Here is a 20,668-nt window from a genome sequence, read left to right as displayed (position 1 = left end):
ACATAGCACAACAAGGCGCCCCATCCTGAACCGTTAAAGGAGATAAAAACAACGTGAGGCACAGCCTGCATTCTAGGTGTGAGCCCACACCTGCTTCCCCTTCATCCAAGTACTCAATACATTGCCCTTTCTATCCAAGACGACCAGATCTGCGTCTGCACCTGGACGCAGCGTACCCTTCTTATTCTCGATGCCTAAGCATCTGTGAAGTTTCAAATTGTTTAGTTTTAATGCTCATAAGACATGTCGAAAATTGTACTCACCGTGCAGGATTGTAGGTGGCACACTTGATAGCCTCGCCCAATGAGCAGCCGGTGAAGCGGGAGAAGTTGCGCACACAGGTGTCGAGAGTTACAACGCTTTACGTCACACAAGTCAACAAGACAGAAGAGACCAGTCAAGGAATGACGCGACATACCTTCCGGCTAATGTGTCGGTCCCTTCTAGGAAGAGCTTCACACCTTGTTTGACAAAGCGTTTGCCGTCGCGCCATTCATGAACACCATCCTTGAGATGGGGGTCCAAAATTTTCATAGCTACGGTACATAGATTAGATGGTTTGCAGAAAAATATCTTGGCTGAATGTGGCTCACCATCGGTGATAAGGATACAGCCCTCGGGGTAGGTGTTGTATGCCAACTGGAATAATGATAATAATAAAAACCATCAACATCTTCACGCAAAATCAAGAATTAATCAGAACACTCACTCTGACGGAGTTTGGGTGCGAGTGTATTCCATCCACAATGAGCTCATAGAACGGCCTTTCAAACGCCATATCCGCCACCTGTCCCTTGTCAAGGTGCAACTCCGACCTGCTTTCCTTTCTTTCGGGCAATTCAAGCTTTGGCACCCTGCTCTCCTTCTTCGCCGCTGCCAACATAGGCGTTTGGGGTGGAGTCTCTCCATCGTCAAATGCTTCCGAGTGCGCGTGAACGGTGGGAGTCCCGGTTCCAGAGCGAATAGGACTAGTTGGGGTGGTGCTGGTCGGACTCATAGCGAGACCTCCATAAGACGCGACATTTGTGGTGATAGGAGTGAAGCTGGGCGGGTCCAGGTGAGGAGAAGCGCTGATAAGACCAATGATGGATGGGTCGCGATGGTGCAGTTGAGGCATGGCGTTGAAGAGATGGGTGATCAACCTCGCACCGTGGCGGACAGCAGACGTCGCGATATCCGTAGTGGCAATACTGAGAGTGTCGGTTTCAGCTAGAGTGTCTGCTGCCAAAAACAAACACATACCTGTGGCCAATAGAGAATACAATTCCACGCTCCGTCAAGTCCTTCACTGTGTCCATCACACCCTCGATTTCAGGAGCGGCTGTAATGATGCGGACACCCGTGGACGCGTCATCTGTGGGGTTCATGAGCCAATCTTCCTTGTGTGCGAGATTCGCAGCACCGTAGACTTCTTCGAAGGTGGCGATACGCTCGGGGGCGGAACGAAGGAATGGGCTGGCGTGCGCGCCCTTCTTAGCAAGTTGGAGGAAGGGACCTTCGGCGTGCCACCCGAGAAGGTTTGCACCATTCTCTGGTGAAATCGGACGAAGAAGATCGAGGAGTTTGGGATAGAGAGATTTCTCTTGGGTCTGTGAGGTCGACGTCAGCACCTCGAAGACATTCATGAAAGTCACACCAAGGACATACGATAATAGTCGGGATAAGGCTGATAGGAACTAATTAGCTAGGCCTAGGCGGCTTGTAAGGAAACTGTTGGATAGCCTACGAGGTGACTCCTGTCTCTACAATGCTTTCAGAGACGTGTAAGAGGCCTTTTCTATACAGCTCATCGTCGCCTTCGTATACGGAAAAATCGAAGCCGTAGGCACCATTGATCTGTATGTCAAGGAAACCAGGACTGCAGAAATACGTGAGCCTTCTGTATTGAGATGAAGAAGGATTCGAAAGTACCTGATGATGTTGCCTCCAAGGTCTACAATACGCGCCGGCCGCTCCTTTCGGGCGAAGAACGTTTGCTGCGTCACGCGAATCCATCAGTCCTATTTTCGCCGCTTGGACTCCCATGTTGCCAGCTCACCTGTGCATTCAGAATGACACCTCTTCTCTCGTCAATCCAAAGGTCCTTCTCGACTAGACTCCCATCTTCAAGAGGGATTAAACAGTTGGTAAAGCAGACGAGACCGTTGGGGGAAGTCATGCTGAGCGAGAATCAATTCCCTGAGGGGGTCAAATGTAGGGATGGTGGTGGTCAAGAGCAAGTGACAACCAGCGCGGACGTCCGTGTATCAGGAATCGACTACCAGTCAAGGCCATATGGACTGGATGGCTCTGGGCGATGTACATGTGCTTCATGAGTTTGCGGTCAAACGCGGAGCATGAAGGCATAATTGCAGTAGATTTGAGAAAGCTCGATAGTATTTTGCATTCATGGATGCACCCATAATTTCTGTCGGGAATGATATCTTGAGTCCATTTGTCGGGGGCGGGATATCGGGGAGAGGTCGTTATCCGCGATTGTGAACGATAAATTCGAAACTGAGGGGACGGAGGTTCGGTCAACGCTCCGCGAGGCGGAGTGGCACATCCGCCCACGTGCACCGTCGGCCAATCGCAAGCGATGTGGCCCATCCAGTTCCAACTTTCTTCCACACGACATCGACTACAACAAGTTCCTCTCATGCGTTGCACAGGGCGAGAACACATTGCTTTCTGATGCTCGCGGGACAGCATACGGCATGAGTGCATGGTCTAGGCTTTATCTTCTGCTGGGTATTCGGATTGTCTTCAAGTTGAGCGGTAGGTTTTTACTGCTATCTTGCTACTCTTCGTGTCGAACTGGATGCGCTTCGTCGGAGACTGCCTTCACTACCGCTATCCGCACTGCTAGCAGCCTCTCACGATGCACCTACCGCTAATAGTCCTAGTGAACCTAATAAACCCGGAGAATCTGCCTCTGTTGAAAAATCTTTGCCGCCTTGGTTCCAAAAGACACAGCCGGATGTGCATATTCCTCGAAAACGATCCCGCTCTCCGGAGCATACATCTCATCCCGCTTCTCTTACCAACTCCAACTCTAACGGCGACGACAACGATGCTCAACTACACGCATCCAAACGCCTGAAGTCTATCTCCCACCATTCTGCAACCTCTCCGACGGCCACGTCTCCCCCAAAATCCGCCCCATCACCTGCGAAAGCTCATAACTACTCCACCCTACTGAAACATCTCGACGTGAAGAAAGCTGGGAGGCTAATCACTGCCAGGGAGAATGCGATTAAGAGTGTCAAGACTCTAGTTCCGAAGGAGAAGGAAAAGCGGACGAATGTAGCTGATTTGGGTGGTAACGGTATAAAGAACGTCGTGGCGCGGGTGGATGAAGGAGGACGAATACAGATGGATCACTGGCGGATGCGAATTCGACAATTGAACACTGCTGGTGCGCCTTCTTCAAAGGCTTACAGCCCTAGTTGTTCTTCTGACCTGGTCTAGTCCTTATCGAAAGATGACTTGGGTAGTCTACAAGCTGGCGCATTTCCTTCGCCACTCGCCTACAAGCTCCAGTTTCGACTCCAGGGATCTCACCTTGTCTGATTCGAGTCTGGATAATCGAAGGGCAAGGTCAGATAATGAGCTGTGGGATATTCAACCTTGCCGGGTACCAGGAACATCATCATGTCAAGTCGGTGCTGCCTCTATTCCCGCCACACGTCGCGATGGTCCAAGTATAATGACGACGAGCGTACACAGCGGTACCGTACATACTATCCAACATCCCGTGCTCTTCGCTTTGTACCATTTTGATCAGCTTTGTCTCATTAATGGCCCGCCACGCTCGGCAGTCCTCGCTTTGTCGGCGTGCCATTGGCATCGGAGTCTTGTACATATATAAGGCCTTCTTGAGCGACTGGGTTAATACATCATCGCACCAAACATCTCTACATTCCCTCCTCTCCTGACTGCTTCTCCTTCCTACTACCCTCTATGCACTGGTTCCCTCTGGGCTCTGGCAGGCGGTCCTCGGTGAGGGCGCCACAGCGTTGTGCCACCCATTCGCTCACCACGTGTCCGCTCGGACCACGGATCGACATGCATCTTTCCGAATAGTCCGGATCTCGGACTTCTTATCCGACGGACACAGAAATTCGACTGTTCGCCTTTTCGGGACGGCTCTTTGTGCTCCTCTGGCTGAGCAATACTCGGGGTCCGTCGCACAACTCCTGTTTCGCTTATCTGATGTGGTGGCTTCTCTGATGGGAACGTTTTATTTCTTCCTTATCTGACTGCTGTTCTCGCTATAGCACAACAAGCACAGCACGAAACACGTTGATCGAGCCTGGTGGGCGCGCTTCTCTCGGTGGCGCGAAAAATCTCGTTTTGTTCTCTTCATTTTTTCTTTTTGTTTCGTGAAACAGATATATCAGAAGGGGGTTACTTGCTAACCGAAGCGCAAAAAACGAATCGGGGTCCCGTCTCGAATTTCTCCTCACGCTTCCATTTTCGTATTCTTACCGCAGACACGTCGTTATCAATAACACGTTGCACAGGGATTGGTGCCCAGCCATCTCCCAAAACGGACATGCGTTTAGAGGGCCTGCCTAATGCGAAGCGGACCTGAAACCCTGGGAAACCGCTGGATTCCGCGCTATTGTGCATCATGCGTTTTCGCTTGTTCGTTGATCTGTTTGTTCTCGTTTCGTAGTGCCGGAATGATCTGCGATTTTCGCACGGGGCTTCTTCCGATTTCTCTATATAAGGGCTGCGGGGCCTACGCCTTTTCGATATCCGGGTTTCCTCTCGACTCCCATCTTCTCCTCCCTCCTCCCCTCCCCTCTGCCTCCCCGCCCTCCCTCAACCTCCTTCCTCTCCCTCACTCATCTCTTTTTAGGTCTTTTTCTAGCTTCCCCTCCTCGACTATAGCGACCACTGTCCGCGACGGTCTCCGACACCAGGTGCGTATGGCGCATTCACTGTTTGCTTCTTCTGCCACTGACACTCGTTCTCCCATACAGCCTCAACAACGACCGCCATCCACAACAACGCTACCCCATTTGCCGCCACTCTATCAAGGTGCGTCCATTCTATCTACTTTGTCGAAATCGTTGCTGACTTGCTGCCCGTCGGTGTTGTTCTTCCCTGCCACCACTTTCTTGGACCGCCGACGTGTCAAGACGTCAAGCACGAGCATGCTTGAAGGTGCGTTTTCTTTTACTTCTTTTTCGGTGCTGGGCTGGGGGATCGATGCTGGGTCTCTGTGCTGGGGTCTCTGTGCTGGGTCTTGGGTCTCGGCTAGGGTTCCTGGGGGTGTCTGTGCTGGGCCTTGGGTGCTTATCTGGGCTGGGGTCGCTGGGCTTGGGCTTCTGGGCTTCTGAGGTCTCTGTGCTCGTGCTGGGTCTCTTCGCTGGACCTTGGGTCTCTGGGCTGGATCTTGGGCTAGGCGACATCGACCTCACGAGCGAGATCAAGCACGACGACTAACCTCAACAGCCTCAAGACCCCCCTGGGATAGCGTCGACCTTGCCGTGGTCCAGGGGCTCTAGTACCTCAGAGTCCGACCCTCTGAGGGAAGCCAACAGACGTTTACTAACAGGTGAGTGAGTTTGTGCCTCAATCCACTGGTACTTTCTGACGCGTCTGGAACAGTTTCTTTTACAGGTGTGTGAGTGTGAGTAACGCGACTTCAAGTGCAAGACGCTCGACGCTCTGGTTATCGGCATCATCGTCGCCAACTAAGCGACGACGTTCCTCAAAGCCTCAAGATTCCCCTGTGATAGCGTCGACCTTGTCGTGGTTCAGGGGCTCTAGTACCTCAGAGTTCGATTCCCTGAGGGAAGCCAACAGACGCTTACTGACAGGTGAGTGGATTGGCGCTCGGATCCACAGTATCTTTCTTCTGACCCGTTCTGTGCAGTTTTACTTCAGATGCGTGTGAGTGATTGTGGTAAGCTCAAGACGATCGACACCCTGAAGATCGACGCTCGGGCACGACGATGAGTCCGGTCGACAACTCCAATCGGGCTCGATGTCAAGACCAAGCGGCGGTCTCTGGGGCGTCTTGGGCTGGGTCTCGGGTTCGGGTGGGTCTCTTCGTCTACTGGTTCTCGTGGGCTTGGTCTTTAGGTTGCTGGGTCTTGTGCGCTTAATTTCTAGACTGCTGGGCTGGGCTTGGTCTTGCTAGAGCTGAGCGACATCGACACCGGGCTTCAAGAGCGTCAAGGCCGGCCCCCTGGTGGAGCGTCGACCTTGTCGTGGTCCAGGGGCTCAGTACCTCTTCGGAGGGAAGCCAACAGACGCTCGCGTGATAGTTACAACAACCGGCGAGTCTCTCCCACTCTCTTCAACCTATATCTCGTCTGACCCGTCCTCTGTAGTTTTACTTCAGGTGCGTGAGTGTGGTAAGCTCAAGACGATCGACGTCCTGATCGTCAACGCTCGGACACGACGATGAGTTCGGTCGACGACTCCAATCAAGCACGACATCAAGACCAGGCGGTGGTTTTCGGGTGGTTTGGCCTCTAGGTTGCTGTGCTTGAGATGGGGCTGGTTTTGCTAAAGCTAGGCTACTTCGACCTCACGAATGAGATCAAACACGATGTCGACACCGGGCTTCAACAGCGCCAAAACCGGTCCCCTGGGAGAGCGTCGACCTTGTCGTGGTCCAGGGGCTCTAGTACCTCAGAGTCCGATCCTCTGAGGGAAGCCAACTGACGCTTACTAACAGGTGAGTGGATTGGCGGCTCGATTCACATGTATTTTCTGACGTGTCTGGTACAGTTTTGTCTTTTTTTACAGATGTGTGAGTGGGAATAAGACGGCCTCAAGTGCCAGACGCTCGACGCTCTGATTATCGGCATCATCGTCCTCAACTAAGTGACGACGCTCCTCAAAAGCCTCAAGACTCCCCTGGGATAGCGTCGACCTTGTCGTGGTCCAGGCTAGTACCTCAGAGTCCGACCCTCTGAGGGAAGCCAGCAGACGCTTACTAACAGGTGAGTGGAACGACAGGCCTTCTATGCGCATACAGCTTTTGACGCACCTGCAGCTTTCTTCAGGTCTTTGTGTTTACTCAAGTAGGAGTGCGCTCAGCTAGACGATCGGCGGCCTGATCAATATCGACACCGACATGAAATCTCGAGGTGTAGCTTGTCCAACGGCATAAAACACGAGACGCCTCGACGAAGACAATCCCTTGGCTCAACTTAATCCTCTCAGGTTCCGTCTTCGTGCACCTATCGCTGCTAACTCTCGCCCCTAAGCTTTGTTATGCCCCCCGCTGACTTGCTGAGGACCCGTACATATCCCAAGGAGGTCCTATTCTAGTGCGGACAGATTCGGACCCAAATATTATCAATCTTCCATCCCTATACGGACGAAAGTGGGTGGTCGATCTCGAGGCCCTATTCGCGATAACTGGGTGGCCTGGTTAACCTGATATCTCGGCCAAAATAGCGATATATATATCCAAAAAATGGATACCGGACCATCTTCAGTCGAAAGAATCAGGCCACTAGTGATTTGGGTTGGACAAACCCGGTTCCCACGAAGCGCGGGCCCTTCTTGCGCTGACGGAGGTCCCATCCCGGGATGTGGACGGAATTGGCCAAAATCGTGAGGCCCTATCCCTCATGCGGCCTTGGACGGAAAGACCACTAGTCCGTGCGCATGGAAAGACCCAAGATTTTGGATTTCGGGTCGGACCTAGACATTTGCTCGCTGGCTCTCATGCTTGAGTCTCTCCGAAGCGGTTTGGTGCTCCATTGTGTCCACTCGCTCAAGCTACTACTTACGCTACATAAATCTCAACCCGTAATTCCAGCAGGGGACCAACGTCGACCCTCAAGTCTCATAACCGATCGCCATGATGATTGGTGGTCATGAAGAGTCTCCGAAAGACCCCCCGAGATATGGCATTCGGTTGTGGGATTACAGTTCCTTGCTGTTTAGATTGTCTCCATTTCCGAAATTGATGTTGAAACATGGAGACATGAACCCGAATTTATGGCAGACCAAACAGGTCGTACAGAGAAAAAGAAAAAGTGTGGCCCGACCATGCACCTTGATGTGGCGTGTCCGGACAACCCCGATGGTGACACCAATGACTCGGATGATCAATACTCGTGGGCAATCACGCTGACCACTTCGCAGTCGACGCAAAGTCGACGTTGATACTAGAATCCACTCTGGGTCGAGGAGCTCAGCTTTCTGACTCGACTGCAAACTATCGTTGCACATATATATGGAACATCGACCGAGTTCTCTGACTGCATTGTAACCTAGCTCTGTGTTCTGTCAAAGTTCAGGTTCTCATATCCAAACTTGCAGAAAGCTGACTTCCGATGTTTGGACCTCTCGCTGCCGCTTTATCGACTTTTCTTGTCTATTCCGTAGGATTTCTCTCGTCTATAACCCTCCCAAATGGTCAACAGCACTGGCAGGTTCTACTATCGCCCCAGCTTTCACTGCATCCCAAACCCCCCATTTTTGTCGACGGGACGTCAGGTCATGCTTCATATACTAAACAGGCGATTACTCCAGAGCTCTCTATGTATGTGGAGACTATCATGCGGGAAAATGGTGTACCTGGTCTGGCCCTTGGCGTCTTTCAGAACTCTGGCGAGAGCGAGTTTGCTGCATGGGGAAACAGAACAGAAGACGGAGAGGCCCTGGCCACAGACGTGAGCAAGGCGACACTCTATGTTTCCTCATATTACAGTGATGGTTGGCTCATATGCGTTCGATTATCAAGACGCTGATGTATATCGGATCGTGCTCGAAGGCTTTCCTCGCCGCATCCATGGGCATCTTGATGGATGACTTCGCTCATGGACGCAACACCACGTTACTTCCCGAATCTGTGGTCCTGTTCGACTGGGATACCAAGGTTAAAGATCTCTTGCCCGGAGAATGGAACCTTATGGACCAGTGGGCAGAGGAAAAGGCCAACATAAGGGATATTCTATCTCACGTTTCCGGAGTTCCCAGGTAGATATTCATCGTTTTGTGTGTCTGATTCTCACCTTCGTAACTCACCTCGTCCGTTGGCCACATTTAGGCACGATGCTGCTTATTCTCCTTCAGACACGGCTGCTATTGCCATCTCTCGTCTTCAATATCTGAGGCCGGCCTTCGAGCTCAGAGCCCAATGGTCATACAACAACATCGTGAAATTCCATGTGCTTATCTGGGTGATACAATTCCTTGATCGTCTTCCTTCACTACTATAGATGTACATCGTCGCCCAGCATATCATCACGAAGTATTCGGGGATGAATTACACGGCTTTCGTCGAGAAAAGAATCTTTGCTCCTCTCAACATGACTTCCACCACGTACTCTTCGAAGACAGCTCATGCGTCCGGCAGGTTCACGCAAACTTGGTCATCGTTTGGCCGACGAATTCCGCAATGGTTCGATACCGTGAATGAGGAGCTGTTAGCCGGTGCAGGAGGTATAATAACGACGGTAGAGGACCTTGTACGTGGAGCTTCTCTCTCGAGAAAAGGGCCTTAATACTTATTCCTGTGGTCATACTCGTAGGAGGCATGGACGCGAACCTTGATGAACTCGGGCATCGACCCACGAACTAATCAATCGATCATTCCGCGCTCTGCTTTCGAGGAGGCGACGACTGCTCACAATATCCTTGACGGGAAACCAGGAGCTTCTGGGTTGTCTATTATGGGTTATGGTATGGCGTGGGGGCGAATGTCGTACCAGGGACATGATGTGTGTATGATGATTGTGTCGGATTCTTCTATTATTACCGACCAGGATCTAATGCTTACAATGACATCACAGATTGTGCTGCATAGCGGTGGTCTGCCAGGCGCTACGGCGCTAGTCTCATTCATGCCATCGGAGGGTATTGCGGTGGTCGCACTTATCAATGCAGACGACAAGTATCACTCCGTCTCCACCCCTCTTCTCTATAAAATCATCGACGGCCTTTTTGCAATAAACGGGTCCACAGCAACTGGAAGGATCGACCCAGAAGCACAACCGAAGGCGCTTTCGAGCGAGGTCTTGGGTACCGAGTCACCACCCTTGGCATTGGAATCTTACGCCGGCACGTACAACAACTCGGGTTATAACACCTTCACAATCTGTGCACCATCCAGCACCTCGCAGTACTGCGCCGATGTTCTCTCCGCCTTCGCCGCCGTCGACGCACACGCACTCACATCCAACCACTCTACGCCCTCTATCGACAAGCCACAGCTATTTGCTGCGTATCCCAGCGCGTGGGCTCCGTACATCCGCTTCATCCACATCAGCGGCCAAAGATTCACCTGGGACTTGACGGCGTTGTTCGTAGAAGGATACGGCGCTGATAAGACTCCGTTCGAGGTAGTGGCTCAAGATGGGACTGAGATCGAGTTTGTTGTCGATGGGGAGAGTGGAGATGTGAGAGGCTTTGGGCTGGTCGGGACGGTGGTGGAGAAAAATACGGATAGACAGAGGAAGGGAGGTGGAATACAAGAGATAGCGGACGCGTGGTTTGACAAGATGTAAGATGAAGTCGGCATACTACTTGTGATAGCTCCAATATGCACGATGGAGATAGACTGGCTGTCGTGTGACTTTACTGAGAAAATACACGCCCGAAAAGGCACGGTGCTCTCAACATCAGTCCTACACGACAAGGATAGCTATCTGCCTTCGCAAAGTGTGCTCTGAGAACCCGATGGAGGTCCATGGTCGTTCGTATTTAGTGATCCTGACTTTTGGTGATGACGCTCATCAGCGTCAAAGTCGAGAGCGCAAAGCTATAAAGCAGGAGACGACTGTGAGTCCGAGCACGTCACCCCGCCTAGAGACCGACGCATCACATACCCACCCAAGGTCGCAGAATGGCACCGTCTGTCCTAATATTCGGTCTCTCCTTCGATGATTCTCCCGTTCCCGAAGATGTCAAGGCTAAGCTGCGCGCCAGCATCGACAAACTGAACATAAACATGACCGCAGCCGGCTACAACCACACAACAATGATGTCCGGCCCCGAGGGTCTCGAACCCACCCCCGAGTCCACCATCCCGCTCATCGTGGACACACTGCAGAAGACGAAGTGGGAGGTGGTGGTTATAGGATTTGGGATCAGAGCGAAGCCGGAGTTGACGCTGTATTTTGAAGGGTTGGTGAATGCGATTAGGGAGTATGCACCGCAGGCAAAGCTGGGATTCAGTACGTTGCCCGAAGAGGCGGTTGATGCGGCGAAAAGGCTGGCGCCGATATAAGGAGCGTTTCACGGTAGACAGGTACGTGTGTCTCCCTCACGGACGGCATGGTCGTTGCTGATGATAAACACAGTGAGCATTGTGGCGGTCGGAGGGTCCCGTGATGATTCAAGACGATCGCGTTAGATCGGGTGCGGAAATATGACAATTTCGCTGTTGATCATGCAGCCTCCAAGGCATACCAAAGCTCTTGTGACCAGTGGTTCTCAGCACTGCGCATGCCGGGGAACGCGTCATGCCTCAGAGCACACCGGTGGGAGGGTTCGTGCCAGGATTTGCTATATCATTGTAAGCAAAGGCTGCACGGGACCAGCGTGGAGTCATCGAGTCCTGAACTTTGTAAGGTATTGGATCAAGGAGAAGTTGTACGTGCACAAGAGCCTGTACAACGATGACGCCTAAAAACTCCGGCTTCGAAGGGATTGAGGTATAAAACAAAAGATGAGCATTGATTCACGTACCCACTCGCGACGACTCTAATCTTGACCGCTGTACAAACAAACACATGGCACCATCCATCTTGCTCTTCGGTCTTTCCTACAAGGATCCTATGATCCCCGAGCACTTGAGAGAGCAGCTCCGCACCAGCCTGGACAAACTGGACACAGATATGCCCAAGACAGGCTACAACTACGAGAGCCTCTTCTGCGGTCCGGAGGGATTTGAATCCGCGCCCGACTCTATTGTCTCGCCCATCGTCGACAAGCTACAGAAGATGAAGTGGGATGTGGTGGTCATTGGTTTCGGAGTACGGGGGAAGCCGGAGCTCACGTTGTACTTTGAGAAGTTGGTGAATGCGATTAGAGAGTATGCACCACAGGCAAAGTTAGGGTTCAATAGCTCGCCCGGAGAGACGCTAGATGCGGCGAAGAGATTGGCCCCAGTTTAGAGTCCGCGGTGGTAGGTGAACTTTCCGTTCGTGTTGCCTCTAGCGAAACTGATATAATACTCTTATGCGAAAATGTGGGATGTATAGTTGGCGATATACAGGGTCTGGCGAAGGATCCCCACAGATTCGTGCCTACATTTGTAGCCAAGAATAATTGACGGTTGCGTTGAGCCAGATCATGTTTGATTGTTAAATTCAGATGTCGACATGTCCTGAAAACGAGCCAACACAGGCTTGAACGGATAACGAGAGCGTGTAGAGTCCTTGAGGAATGAAGTGGACTTGCTGCTGAAGATTCCAACTCGCTGGTATCGCAAGCTGGATACGGCGCAGAAAGGACGTGGCGGAAGAAGAAGCCCGGTTTGGAGCGCTAGCGTGGCTGAGAAAGAGCGGCACAGCCACCGACCTGCGCCTCTGCGATGGCCGTAACCGCCTGAACTTCGCCCTTCACCTTCGCCGTCGTCCTCCTCGCCGCAGGTTTCGTCCACCCCTGCGCCTCATCTCGTCCGTCCATTATCGCCATCTATTTTTTTCTAATATCACGTCTCACACTCTCTGTTCCTAACGACATCAGCGAACAACGCAATGCTCTCTCTACCCACTTCCGTTTTCCTCATTTCCCTCGTCTCGCCTTTCTTTGCCGTCGCTCAAACGACAACTAGTCCAGCATCTTCAGTTGCTTCGTCGTCGGCAAGCAGGTCGGGATCGGTGACCTCAGCCGCCAACTCGACTATCTACTCGAGTGTCACTGTGACAAACAACGGCTCAACCACGGTTGTACCCATCACTATAACCCCGAGCGACACAACCACCACTGCGACCTCGACGACGACTGCCAGCTATCCTAGCCTCTCTGGCTACTCGACGTGCTGTTAGTGAATTTGCATCTTTTCTGCCTGGGGTGACGAAATAGCGTTGACGTGATGTTGACTACGGACTGTGCACAGTACTCAACTGCTTCTCGCAGTCCGTCTCTTCCGCCAACTGCTCGTCAGTCGTCGATGTGGACTGTTTCTGCCCCTCCACGTACGTTACCATTTATATCTCACTTGATGTCGTCCTAAACCTCGAATAGTTCATTCTCCACGGACCTCGAGTCCTGCGTGCTCGCCGGATGCCAAGAGGACCTTAGTAACTCTGAAAATCTGGCCCAGTCATTCTGCAATATCGCCTCCAGCTCAGTATCACTGTCCTTCACCTCTGCCTCGCTAACCTCCGCCTCGAGTGCCACTTTGTCGTCTGCATCACGATCCGGTTCTTCGGCAAGCGGTTCATCAACATCGACCTCATCTGCATCGAACGGCGCCGCCAGGATGATCGCGAGTCCCGTAGGCGGGAGCGGAGGGGCTGTGGCATTGGGTGTCACCGTGTTGGGAGCCGTTGTGGGCGCTATTCTGCTCTGATCGTCGTAGGACGGGATGGTCTTGGATCAAAAGTGCTCTTGGTTCGGGGTCTGCCGACTGTTGCTTGGACGCTTTCGAGGGATGATAGTTTGCAGTATTTAATGCGGACGACGGGGGAGATGGGGTCCGGGTCAAGCATACCAGTGTCCGTGCCTTTCTTTTTTACTTGCCGTGCACCTTTTTTCGAACCACGGGCTCTCGTACATACTTTTACACACTACGTTGATTCACTTCTTGGGGTGATTGCGACGATGCTTTATCCCGTTCTAGTTCTCCCTTCAGACTCTTACATCTGAGCTCCCGGACGTTCATTTTGCGCCATAGATCTCACTTATCTGCCTCTCACATTTTTTCTGCGTTTTAATACACACCACATGCATTACGTTGTTGTCCAATATTTCTAGCATTGAACTGCATGAGTTTGTGGCTCTGACGAGGCGAGGTCAGTCTACAGGGCTGTAGCGGTTGGTGTCGGCCCCTCTTGACGCCCATCGTCACTCCCTGTTCAGCTCTCGCGAGTGGGTACGACTCTACCGTCAGAAGTAGCAACATTTTCTGGCCTGACCGCCCTCTGGAGGTCCTGTCCCTCTTGGTCACCTTTTCTCACACAACTTTCTCGAGGAGAGCACTCTTTTTTGTGTTGAGATAAGTACTAGACCGTGAGCTACATGTTCCGCCTCGTTGGTATTTTGCTCTCCTCATCTTACCATCATTCTTCTTTCAGCGCGATTGCTGATAATTGGGACGCCACTACAAGTCTGCAACAACAAATCGTCCGGATCCGCCTGGCGCCACCACTCACTTCGTAATTTCGTCGCCACTACCAGCACGCCTTGTTCCCCTCCAGCATAGGCCCACCAAATAATCATTCCATATTGTACTCCTGATACGCCTTTAGTACAGGACGTTGCTTGAGTGAAGAGCAGAGGGAAAACTATATAGATGCACATGGCACGGAGGCTTCCGGATACAGACCTGCAATATCCTCTTCATTGCATGCCCTCTTAGCTCAGTGGTAGAGCGCATCACTCGTATCGATTCCTTGCTTACGTAACGTAGCTTACGTTAACGTGATAAGTACTGACCACCGATAGCATCGTCATTTGATCGTCATTTACTCACAACGCATCCCCGACCTGCCACCAGCGCGCATCCTCAGACCTGCCTCAGACTGAAGTCAACCTGACCGGGGATCTGTCGACCGTCTAATGTCTGCCGTCCCATTGACAGTTTTTTCGTATCACCTACCAGGTATTTTAATGATGTGCTTTTACCAAGCCATACAGGAGCGACCTTGGCTTCGCTTGTAACTCCGCCTGGCTGACTCTTTTCCATCCAGTTAGATTGTTATCAAAGTCTGCAACAGGCATGCCCGATTAGCTCAGTGGTAGAGCGCGTCACTCGTATCAGCGCGCACATGATGAGGTCGGTTGTTCGAATCAGCCATCGGGCATGGTATACTTTTGCAAAAGCAAACAAACTGTAATAGGGCCCTGCGAAATGTCGTGGGCCGGAGCTGGACGCGCATGCGAAACGATGTTCGATGGCCGACGTTACGGCGATAGCCGAGGCTGAAAAGTCGGTTCCAGATGAGACAACGCGAGGGTGGCGCGTGGGAACGCGGCGCCCAAAGGGGGAGACGTGGTGGCGACGCGGTGGCGGAGACGTCGAGTTGCCCGCTACCTGACACCTACCAGATCTGAACGCGCGGAATAGATCAAGGTCGGTTGTTCAATCCAGCCAGCGGGCATAGTAAAGATGTTCCTCTCCTTTTATCCCTTTCTACTAAGGGAAACCTTCATCCTCATGATCACTCAGCCGTATGCTGCATTCTCTTTAATTTGCTCAGTTATGAGTGAGTTCTTTGTTGGTGCCCTCCAACGAACTACCTTGTTTCCCTTCTGCAACGACACGACGGCTTTGCCTGCCAGCTGGATTGAACGTCCGGTATAGGACGATGACTCATAGGATCGGCCACGCCGTCACGCTACCGCGCTTGTACCCGTACTCTGAGTACACTCGTGTCTGCTGTATGAAGGCATCTTCCACCTGCCTGTGTCTATTGACTCCATGGTACGAAGACAAAGCAACTGTGTCGTGCGGCGTCAAATGGGCTTCGTGGCAATGTCACCATCGATCATTGGCAGCCTCGAGGATCTGTAGCAAAACATGATGGACTGTGCTGACCAGGCCATACAGCTATACTTTCATCGCGACAATCGTCCACTCCAGGTGAGTCTCTGTAATCATCCTCTCGCGCTTCTTCGCATACAACTGTGATCTTGACATCTTCTGTCATGGCGTGTACACTGCCTTCGCATGAAAGGCGTTCTATGCGCTTCTTTCAGCGATTCACTATTTTGGGATCCGAGTCCTACAGCTGTTGTTAACCCGTGGCGTTACCAGATCCGGCAGACAGACAAACTAGACGACGCCTATTGTAGATCCCGGTGGGCGACTATGTGCATTTCATTGTTTTTCAGATGGGCACTCCGCCGCTCAGAACGCATCGTCTCGTCGCGAGTTACCCAGCCAAGACATATGACGGCTCAGCGCTCAGGTGTAGAGCTACAACATAAACACCGCGACATAAAAGCGCCATCACAAAGTAAAATCTCTTATAAAAGAGTGCAGCAAACTAGACTTGCCCAGCACCTTCTCCATCCCAACTCACCCCGGTGGGACTGATGAGGCGCTGACGGCGACAGACGGCCTATGTATTCCAGTACTGCAAGGTGAGTCTCGCCCTCTTGTCAATCTCCATATGCGTAGGAGCGTTCTCCATGTTAGTTCGCAGCGGTTATCAGTTGGCGTGGCGCACACGTCCAGGTTGATGGATTGACTTACTGGATTGTCGAGGTAGAAGTGGTCCATTGGTCGAATCACATGTCCTGTCTGCGCTGTTCTTCAGGTGGCGAACGAGGTTCACAGGTCTCACGTTCCGAAGGAGACCCAATAGGTATGCGACTCCGAGAGTCTGTTGACTATTCTTGGTATTGGCCGCTCAGTGCGCCTAGGATGTATCTGGGACCCAGTTGTGACCCAATTTGGACCCTCTGTTGAGGCTACAGTTGGTCCAATGTTTATCTGACTTAAGAAACTGGCCTGTCCTTGATTTGACGACGACTGTGATCGCTGACCCGGGTTCCATACGGTATAAATGACTACCACGACGAGACTGCTCTCGCGTTAGCCTGTATTGGCTCCTTGTCCTGCCCTTAGTAGAGACTATCCCGTGAACCATCACGTGGACGTTCTCGCTCGCAATTCACTGTTCTTCGACCTTTCATCGTATGCATAACAGTCTGGGATCTATGGCTTCTTTGTTTGTGGAGGTTCTTTGATTTCGGCATGGTCCTTTCACCCTGTACTCTATGATCTCTATGGACCCCCGGGTTCATAGAAGAACCCGATGTCGAGCTAAACCTTGTGGCTACGCCGGTTTTGCAAGAGGAACGACAGTTTTGTCTTCACAAAGATACAACTGTAGACTTACACCTGTGGGCGCATGTACGCCACATGAGCGCTTAACTGCCTCATGCGCCTAGTGTCCTATTTTCGGCAGCTTGTCGTCACCTACTGCGGCGGCTTGTCTATAGCTGTATGATGATATGGCTGTAGGCTGAGGATTCACATGTTGTCTTCGAAGATTCATTACAGGTGTAATAGCTCTTCATCAGCTAGTGCTTTCGACTACCGCTCCAATTAAAGATGCTCGGTGTCTTCGAGGACTGATCACAGCTGTAATAGCATTTCACCGACTAGTTCTCTCGACTATCGCTCCAATTAAAGATGCTGGCTCACAAAGATGCCGCACAGCAGTGGAATGCCTCGCGACATTGTATCTTCTCAGCTGTAGAATGACGAGTTTTTCCATGATCTCGTTCAACTGTAGCAACGCAAGCTACAACTATACATTCCAGAATGTTTGAGAGTATATAAGAGCGAAGAAGACTTCCTCTACAGCTCTTTAACATCGTATGCGTCCATGTGTCGGGCATCGTACGTATCTCATCCTAGTGCTCTCCTACCGCCAATCTACAACGCTGTCGACGTCTACGGGAATGTCGAACGCATCGGAAATTCTTGGGTACATCTCGAGCGTATTTGGTATACTCACTATATTCGGAACCGTCGGAGGGCTGCTTCCTCGATCTCAGATGCGGGAGACGAAAGCCCAGTTGGACGACATCAAGGGTATGCTCGACAGGGGGCTGGAGGCATATAAATTCGGGACAGATGAAATGCAACGTTGGAAGGAAAAGCTCGCAAAGTCAGGTAGACGACTCTCATCCATGGCCATGATACTGACGTTACATCACGGTACTAGACTAGAAGACGACTATCATGCTCTCGACTTCACCTTCTCCCAAAGTCCACTGACTATAGTCATGCCAATCTTCGGGCCGTGGAAGAGTTATCGCAAAATATGGTCTTTGCTCCGTGAAGTGCGCAAGAGTCAAAAGGAGTTGACAAGCTGTCTTCTCAAGATAAAAGAGTCATCCTCACAAGGTTAGTGTCTTGTTACTTGTTAACTGCGTTCCCCGCTAACTGATGGAGACCCTTAAGAAGCGTATGGAACATCCTGCGACACTGCAGATATACCTATTAGGGAAATTCCAGCACAAATTCCTAATCCGAACGATAGCCATGAAGGCGACGATGTTACTTCCAAATTTTCGCGTCGTACTTTCACCAGAAATTCTTTCGCGATTATTTCCCCCATCATTGAACTTGCTCGCAAAGTGCGAAACTCACTGCACAGAAAAATCGGTTCATCGAAGAAGTGCCAAGCTTTCCTCGTGGAACTCGACTCCTTCGCCCAACTCTTGCATAGCGTCTACGATGTATTGGTTTGTCGTCAAAACTCGACCGACCCAGTGCCTGATTCGGTGGTGAAGGCAATACAATGTACGCTAGAGTCTTCGAAGGCGACTCTCGGAGAATTCTACGCTTCCATAGAGGGACATCAAACGGACTTCTGGGAGGGCAGACCAGAGAGTATGATGTGGGAGTCGTGGCGGAAGGTTCAGTGGGCATTATTCAAGCAAGAAAAGATGACGACCACAAGGGACAAGCTACGGGACGAACTACAAACCTTAAATGCATTGATGTCTGCTTTGCAATGGTATGCAACGCCTTCTCTATATTGATGCATGTGAAGACGTATGACGGATTATCTTCAGGACTGCTCTCGACCGTCTGGAGGTCTTTTGCAAAACGCAACAGATAAGCCTCGCACAAATATCTCGCTACATGGAGCAGCTCCCATCCCAACTCGGATACTCCTGGCGAGGTGGAGCGAACGGTGCCAGTCGACCTATTCTCCTCACCGATATGCTGGGGCAGAGTCTGTCCCTTCCCATCGAACTATGCGCCAGTAGCGAGGTGCGTTGTCAGCCACTGGCATGCCCCTTATCGATGCATCGCTGACCCTCACCACTGTCAGAAACTCGACGGGCTTCTTAAGCTTTACTTCAAGGACCGTGTAGGCAGAGGATTCGTCGACCGCGGCGAGTATGAACTCACCATCGTTGGCAACGATTCAACACCGACACCAATAAATCCAATGGAATGGAGAAGGGCTGTCCACCCGGGTAGCAATGTAGGAATGAATGCCGTTATACGTCGCAAAGTCCAGACCACGGGCTCTTGCTATTGTCCGAGCTGTAAACGCACCATGGATGAGGTCGCACCCCAGCGGAAGGGGGGTCAAAACTGGTGTGTAACTTCTCCTCCGTTATATACCACTAAGCTAATATACTCTCAGTCCGTCCTGCGGAATCTGGCTTACGATCTCCCAGAGCGAAGGAAATTCTACTATCGATGGCGAAGCAACGAGACCGCTTCACGCGCAAAGTTCTATCAGACCGAGTTTCTCATCTGAGCCACCTGAAGCGTCGACACACTTCGACAAAGAAGACGATGACATGCGTTTCATTCGCCGCATACATATAATCGAAGAACGTCAGAGTACCAGACTGTTTAATGTAAGAGAGTTTCCATCGGGAATACACAGGAGCGATACTGAATGCTCATACAATAGCAGGGACACGGATGTGACAGTATAGTTAGCAGGATGCAGACGGCAGAAGACACACCGGTGCGGCATTTCGCTGGCTCTCTCATTACCTTGTCCTATAGTACGAGTGGGCTTATGATATGTTTTACTTGGTGTTCTCTACAGAGAATGCAAGATGATCGGCAGAGACGTCCTGGTGGATATCTAGAACCCCGCAGAAATGAGCGTCAGGACACTCCCTCCATGCAAATTCATTGTGAGAAAGGAGCTCAGTTTCGTGCCACCGACGCGACAAACCTTTTAATAAACTCAACTCAAGGCTCGCTCATTCATCAGACCGCCGGTCTCTTTGGGTTTGAACACATGCCCGTAAGCTTACATCTAGAAACATTGTTATGCAAGCATTCAGACTGACGTCGACTTAACTTTGTTCTATTGATATTTTTAGCTCATCTGCGCTCTAGGGAACTTTCGCAACAGCAAGCCTAACGACAGTGTGTATACGGTAGACGTCAATACCATCAGCACCGACGTCTCGACCGAGCAATATTTAAAAAATCAAATGAGGAATGTTCCAAACAGCTGTCGGATTCTCTGCATCGACTATCAGGGCCACTAGTATGTACTGCATCCTGTGAGGAGTCCCGTGAACACATCGGAAGGAAATAACCGTATATATGTACTAATAACAGCTGCACCTCTCTTCTTTCTCCACATTTTGCACTTGTATTTCTCGAATGGACTATACATGCCCTGTTCCCAAGCCTTGTTCGTCAGCGCGAGTGAACCGTGTCCCATTGGCGCTACTGGTCGTCCTTGCTATGCCGTGCCAGACTTTGGTAGAGGACATTCCGGAGGCCAGAAGAGGCCCCTCAGGACACCCAACATACAAAGATTCCCGCATCTCCATCCGGTATTCTCTGTGCGACGGCTGACTCCCCGTTACATTCAGGTGATACTTAACACACCGGCAGACAGACTTACGCTTTAAGCAATTGTCCAGGAAACGTATTTCACGACATACGGAGTTTATAGAGCCACCACACATGAGATCAAGGCGACATCTTTCCGAGCCCTACCGCAAATCACCCTGGCCATCGAGCAATATTCGGATTTTTCGACCCCATGATGACGGGACATGCGAGGCGTTCGCACCCCCGAGC

General features: G+C 51.4%; 7 protein-coding genes and 1 non-coding gene across 8 annotated transcripts; 7 read left to right on the top strand and 1 right to left on the bottom strand.

Moving 5' to 3' along the window:
- Positions 1-72: 72 nt before the first annotated feature.
- STEHIDRAFT_67988 (Metallo-dependent hydrolase) lies at positions 73-2,158 on the bottom strand (the record flags this gene model as incomplete). The annotated part of the gene is made up of 11 exons (XM_007309960.1): positions 73-202; positions 264-359; positions 419-536; positions 594-639; positions 710-764; positions 1,017-1,190; positions 1,243-1,589; positions 1,648-1,666; positions 1,727-1,858; positions 1,912-1,976; positions 2,039-2,158. The coding sequence occupies 11 exons, from the start codon at positions 2,156-2,158 to the stop codon at positions 73-75; spliced, it is 1,302 nt and encodes a 433-aa protein (XP_007310022.1).
- A 538-nt stretch (positions 2,159-2,696) lies between these two features.
- STEHIDRAFT_162368 (uncharacterized protein) lies at positions 2,697-5,436 on the top strand (the record flags this gene model as incomplete). The annotated part of the gene is made up of 6 exons (XM_007310015.1): positions 2,697-2,757; positions 2,849-3,397; positions 3,477-3,579; positions 4,859-4,910; positions 4,971-5,154; positions 5,252-5,436. The coding sequence occupies 6 exons, from the start codon at positions 2,697-2,699 to the stop codon at positions 5,434-5,436; spliced, it is 1,134 nt and encodes a 377-aa protein (XP_007310077.1).
- Positions 5,437-8,246: 2,810 nt separating this feature from the next.
- STEHIDRAFT_104885 (beta-lactamase/transpeptidase-like protein) lies at positions 8,247-10,543 on the top strand. The gene is made up of 6 exons (XM_007310014.1): positions 8,247-8,633; positions 8,705-8,940; positions 9,011-9,119; positions 9,183-9,431; positions 9,495-9,683; positions 9,756-10,543. The coding sequence occupies exons 1-6, from the start codon at positions 8,295-8,297 to the stop codon at positions 10,467-10,469; spliced, it is 1,836 nt and encodes a 611-aa protein (XP_007310076.1). The 5' UTR covers positions 8,247-8,294; the 3' UTR covers positions 10,470-10,543.
- Positions 10,544-10,807: 264 nt separating this feature from the next.
- Positions 10,808-11,191, top strand: STEHIDRAFT_162366 (uncharacterized protein; the record flags this gene model as incomplete). The annotated part of the gene is made up of 1 exon (XM_007310013.1): positions 10,808-11,191. The coding sequence occupies one exon, from the start codon at positions 10,808-10,810 to the stop codon at positions 11,189-11,191; it is 384 nt and encodes a 127-aa protein (XP_007310075.1).
- Positions 11,192-11,662: 471 nt separating this feature from the next.
- STEHIDRAFT_172341 (uncharacterized protein) lies at positions 11,663-12,257 on the top strand. The gene is made up of 2 exons (XM_007310012.1): positions 11,663-12,091; positions 12,168-12,257. Exon 1 carries the CDS (start codon positions 11,697-11,699, stop codon positions 12,078-12,080), a length of 384 nt encoding a protein of 127 aa, XP_007310074.1. The 5' UTR covers positions 11,663-11,696; the 3' UTR covers positions 12,081-12,091; positions 12,168-12,257.
- Positions 12,258-12,545: 288 nt separating this feature from the next.
- Positions 12,546-13,857, top strand: STEHIDRAFT_125638 (uncharacterized protein). The gene is made up of 2 exons (XM_007310011.1): positions 12,546-13,106; positions 13,156-13,857. Exon 1 carries the CDS (start codon positions 12,666-12,668, stop codon positions 12,954-12,956), a length of 291 nt encoding a protein of 96 aa, XP_007310073.1. The 5' UTR covers positions 12,546-12,665; the 3' UTR covers positions 12,957-13,106; positions 13,156-13,857.
- A 996-nt stretch (positions 13,858-14,853) lies between these two features.
- Positions 14,854-14,936, top strand: STEHIDRAFT_t280. Its single transcript has one exon. It is a non-coding gene; the product is annotated as a tRNA-Thr (tRNA).
- Positions 14,937-17,547: 2,611 nt separating this feature from the next.
- STEHIDRAFT_115473 (uncharacterized protein) lies at positions 17,548-20,124 on the top strand (the record flags this gene model as incomplete). Its single annotated transcript, XM_007310010.1, has 7 exons — positions 17,548-17,995; positions 18,083-18,611; positions 18,670-18,871; positions 18,933-19,204; positions 19,254-19,473; positions 19,671-19,874; positions 19,954-20,124. The coding sequence occupies 7 exons, from the start codon at positions 17,548-17,550 to the stop codon at positions 20,122-20,124; spliced, it is 2,046 nt and encodes a 681-aa protein (XP_007310072.1).
- Positions 20,125-20,668: the final 544 nt, after the last annotated feature.

The sequence above is a fragment of the Stereum hirsutum genome, assembly GCF_000264905.1.
Source record: "Stereum hirsutum FP-91666 SS1 unplaced genomic scaffold STEHIscaffold_19, whole genome shotgun sequence".
Lineage (NCBI taxonomy): Eukaryota > Fungi > Basidiomycota > Agaricomycetes > Russulales > Stereaceae > Stereum > Stereum hirsutum.
Note: the sequence above shows the minus strand (reverse complement) of the source record. Positions and strands in the feature narration are given on the sequence as shown.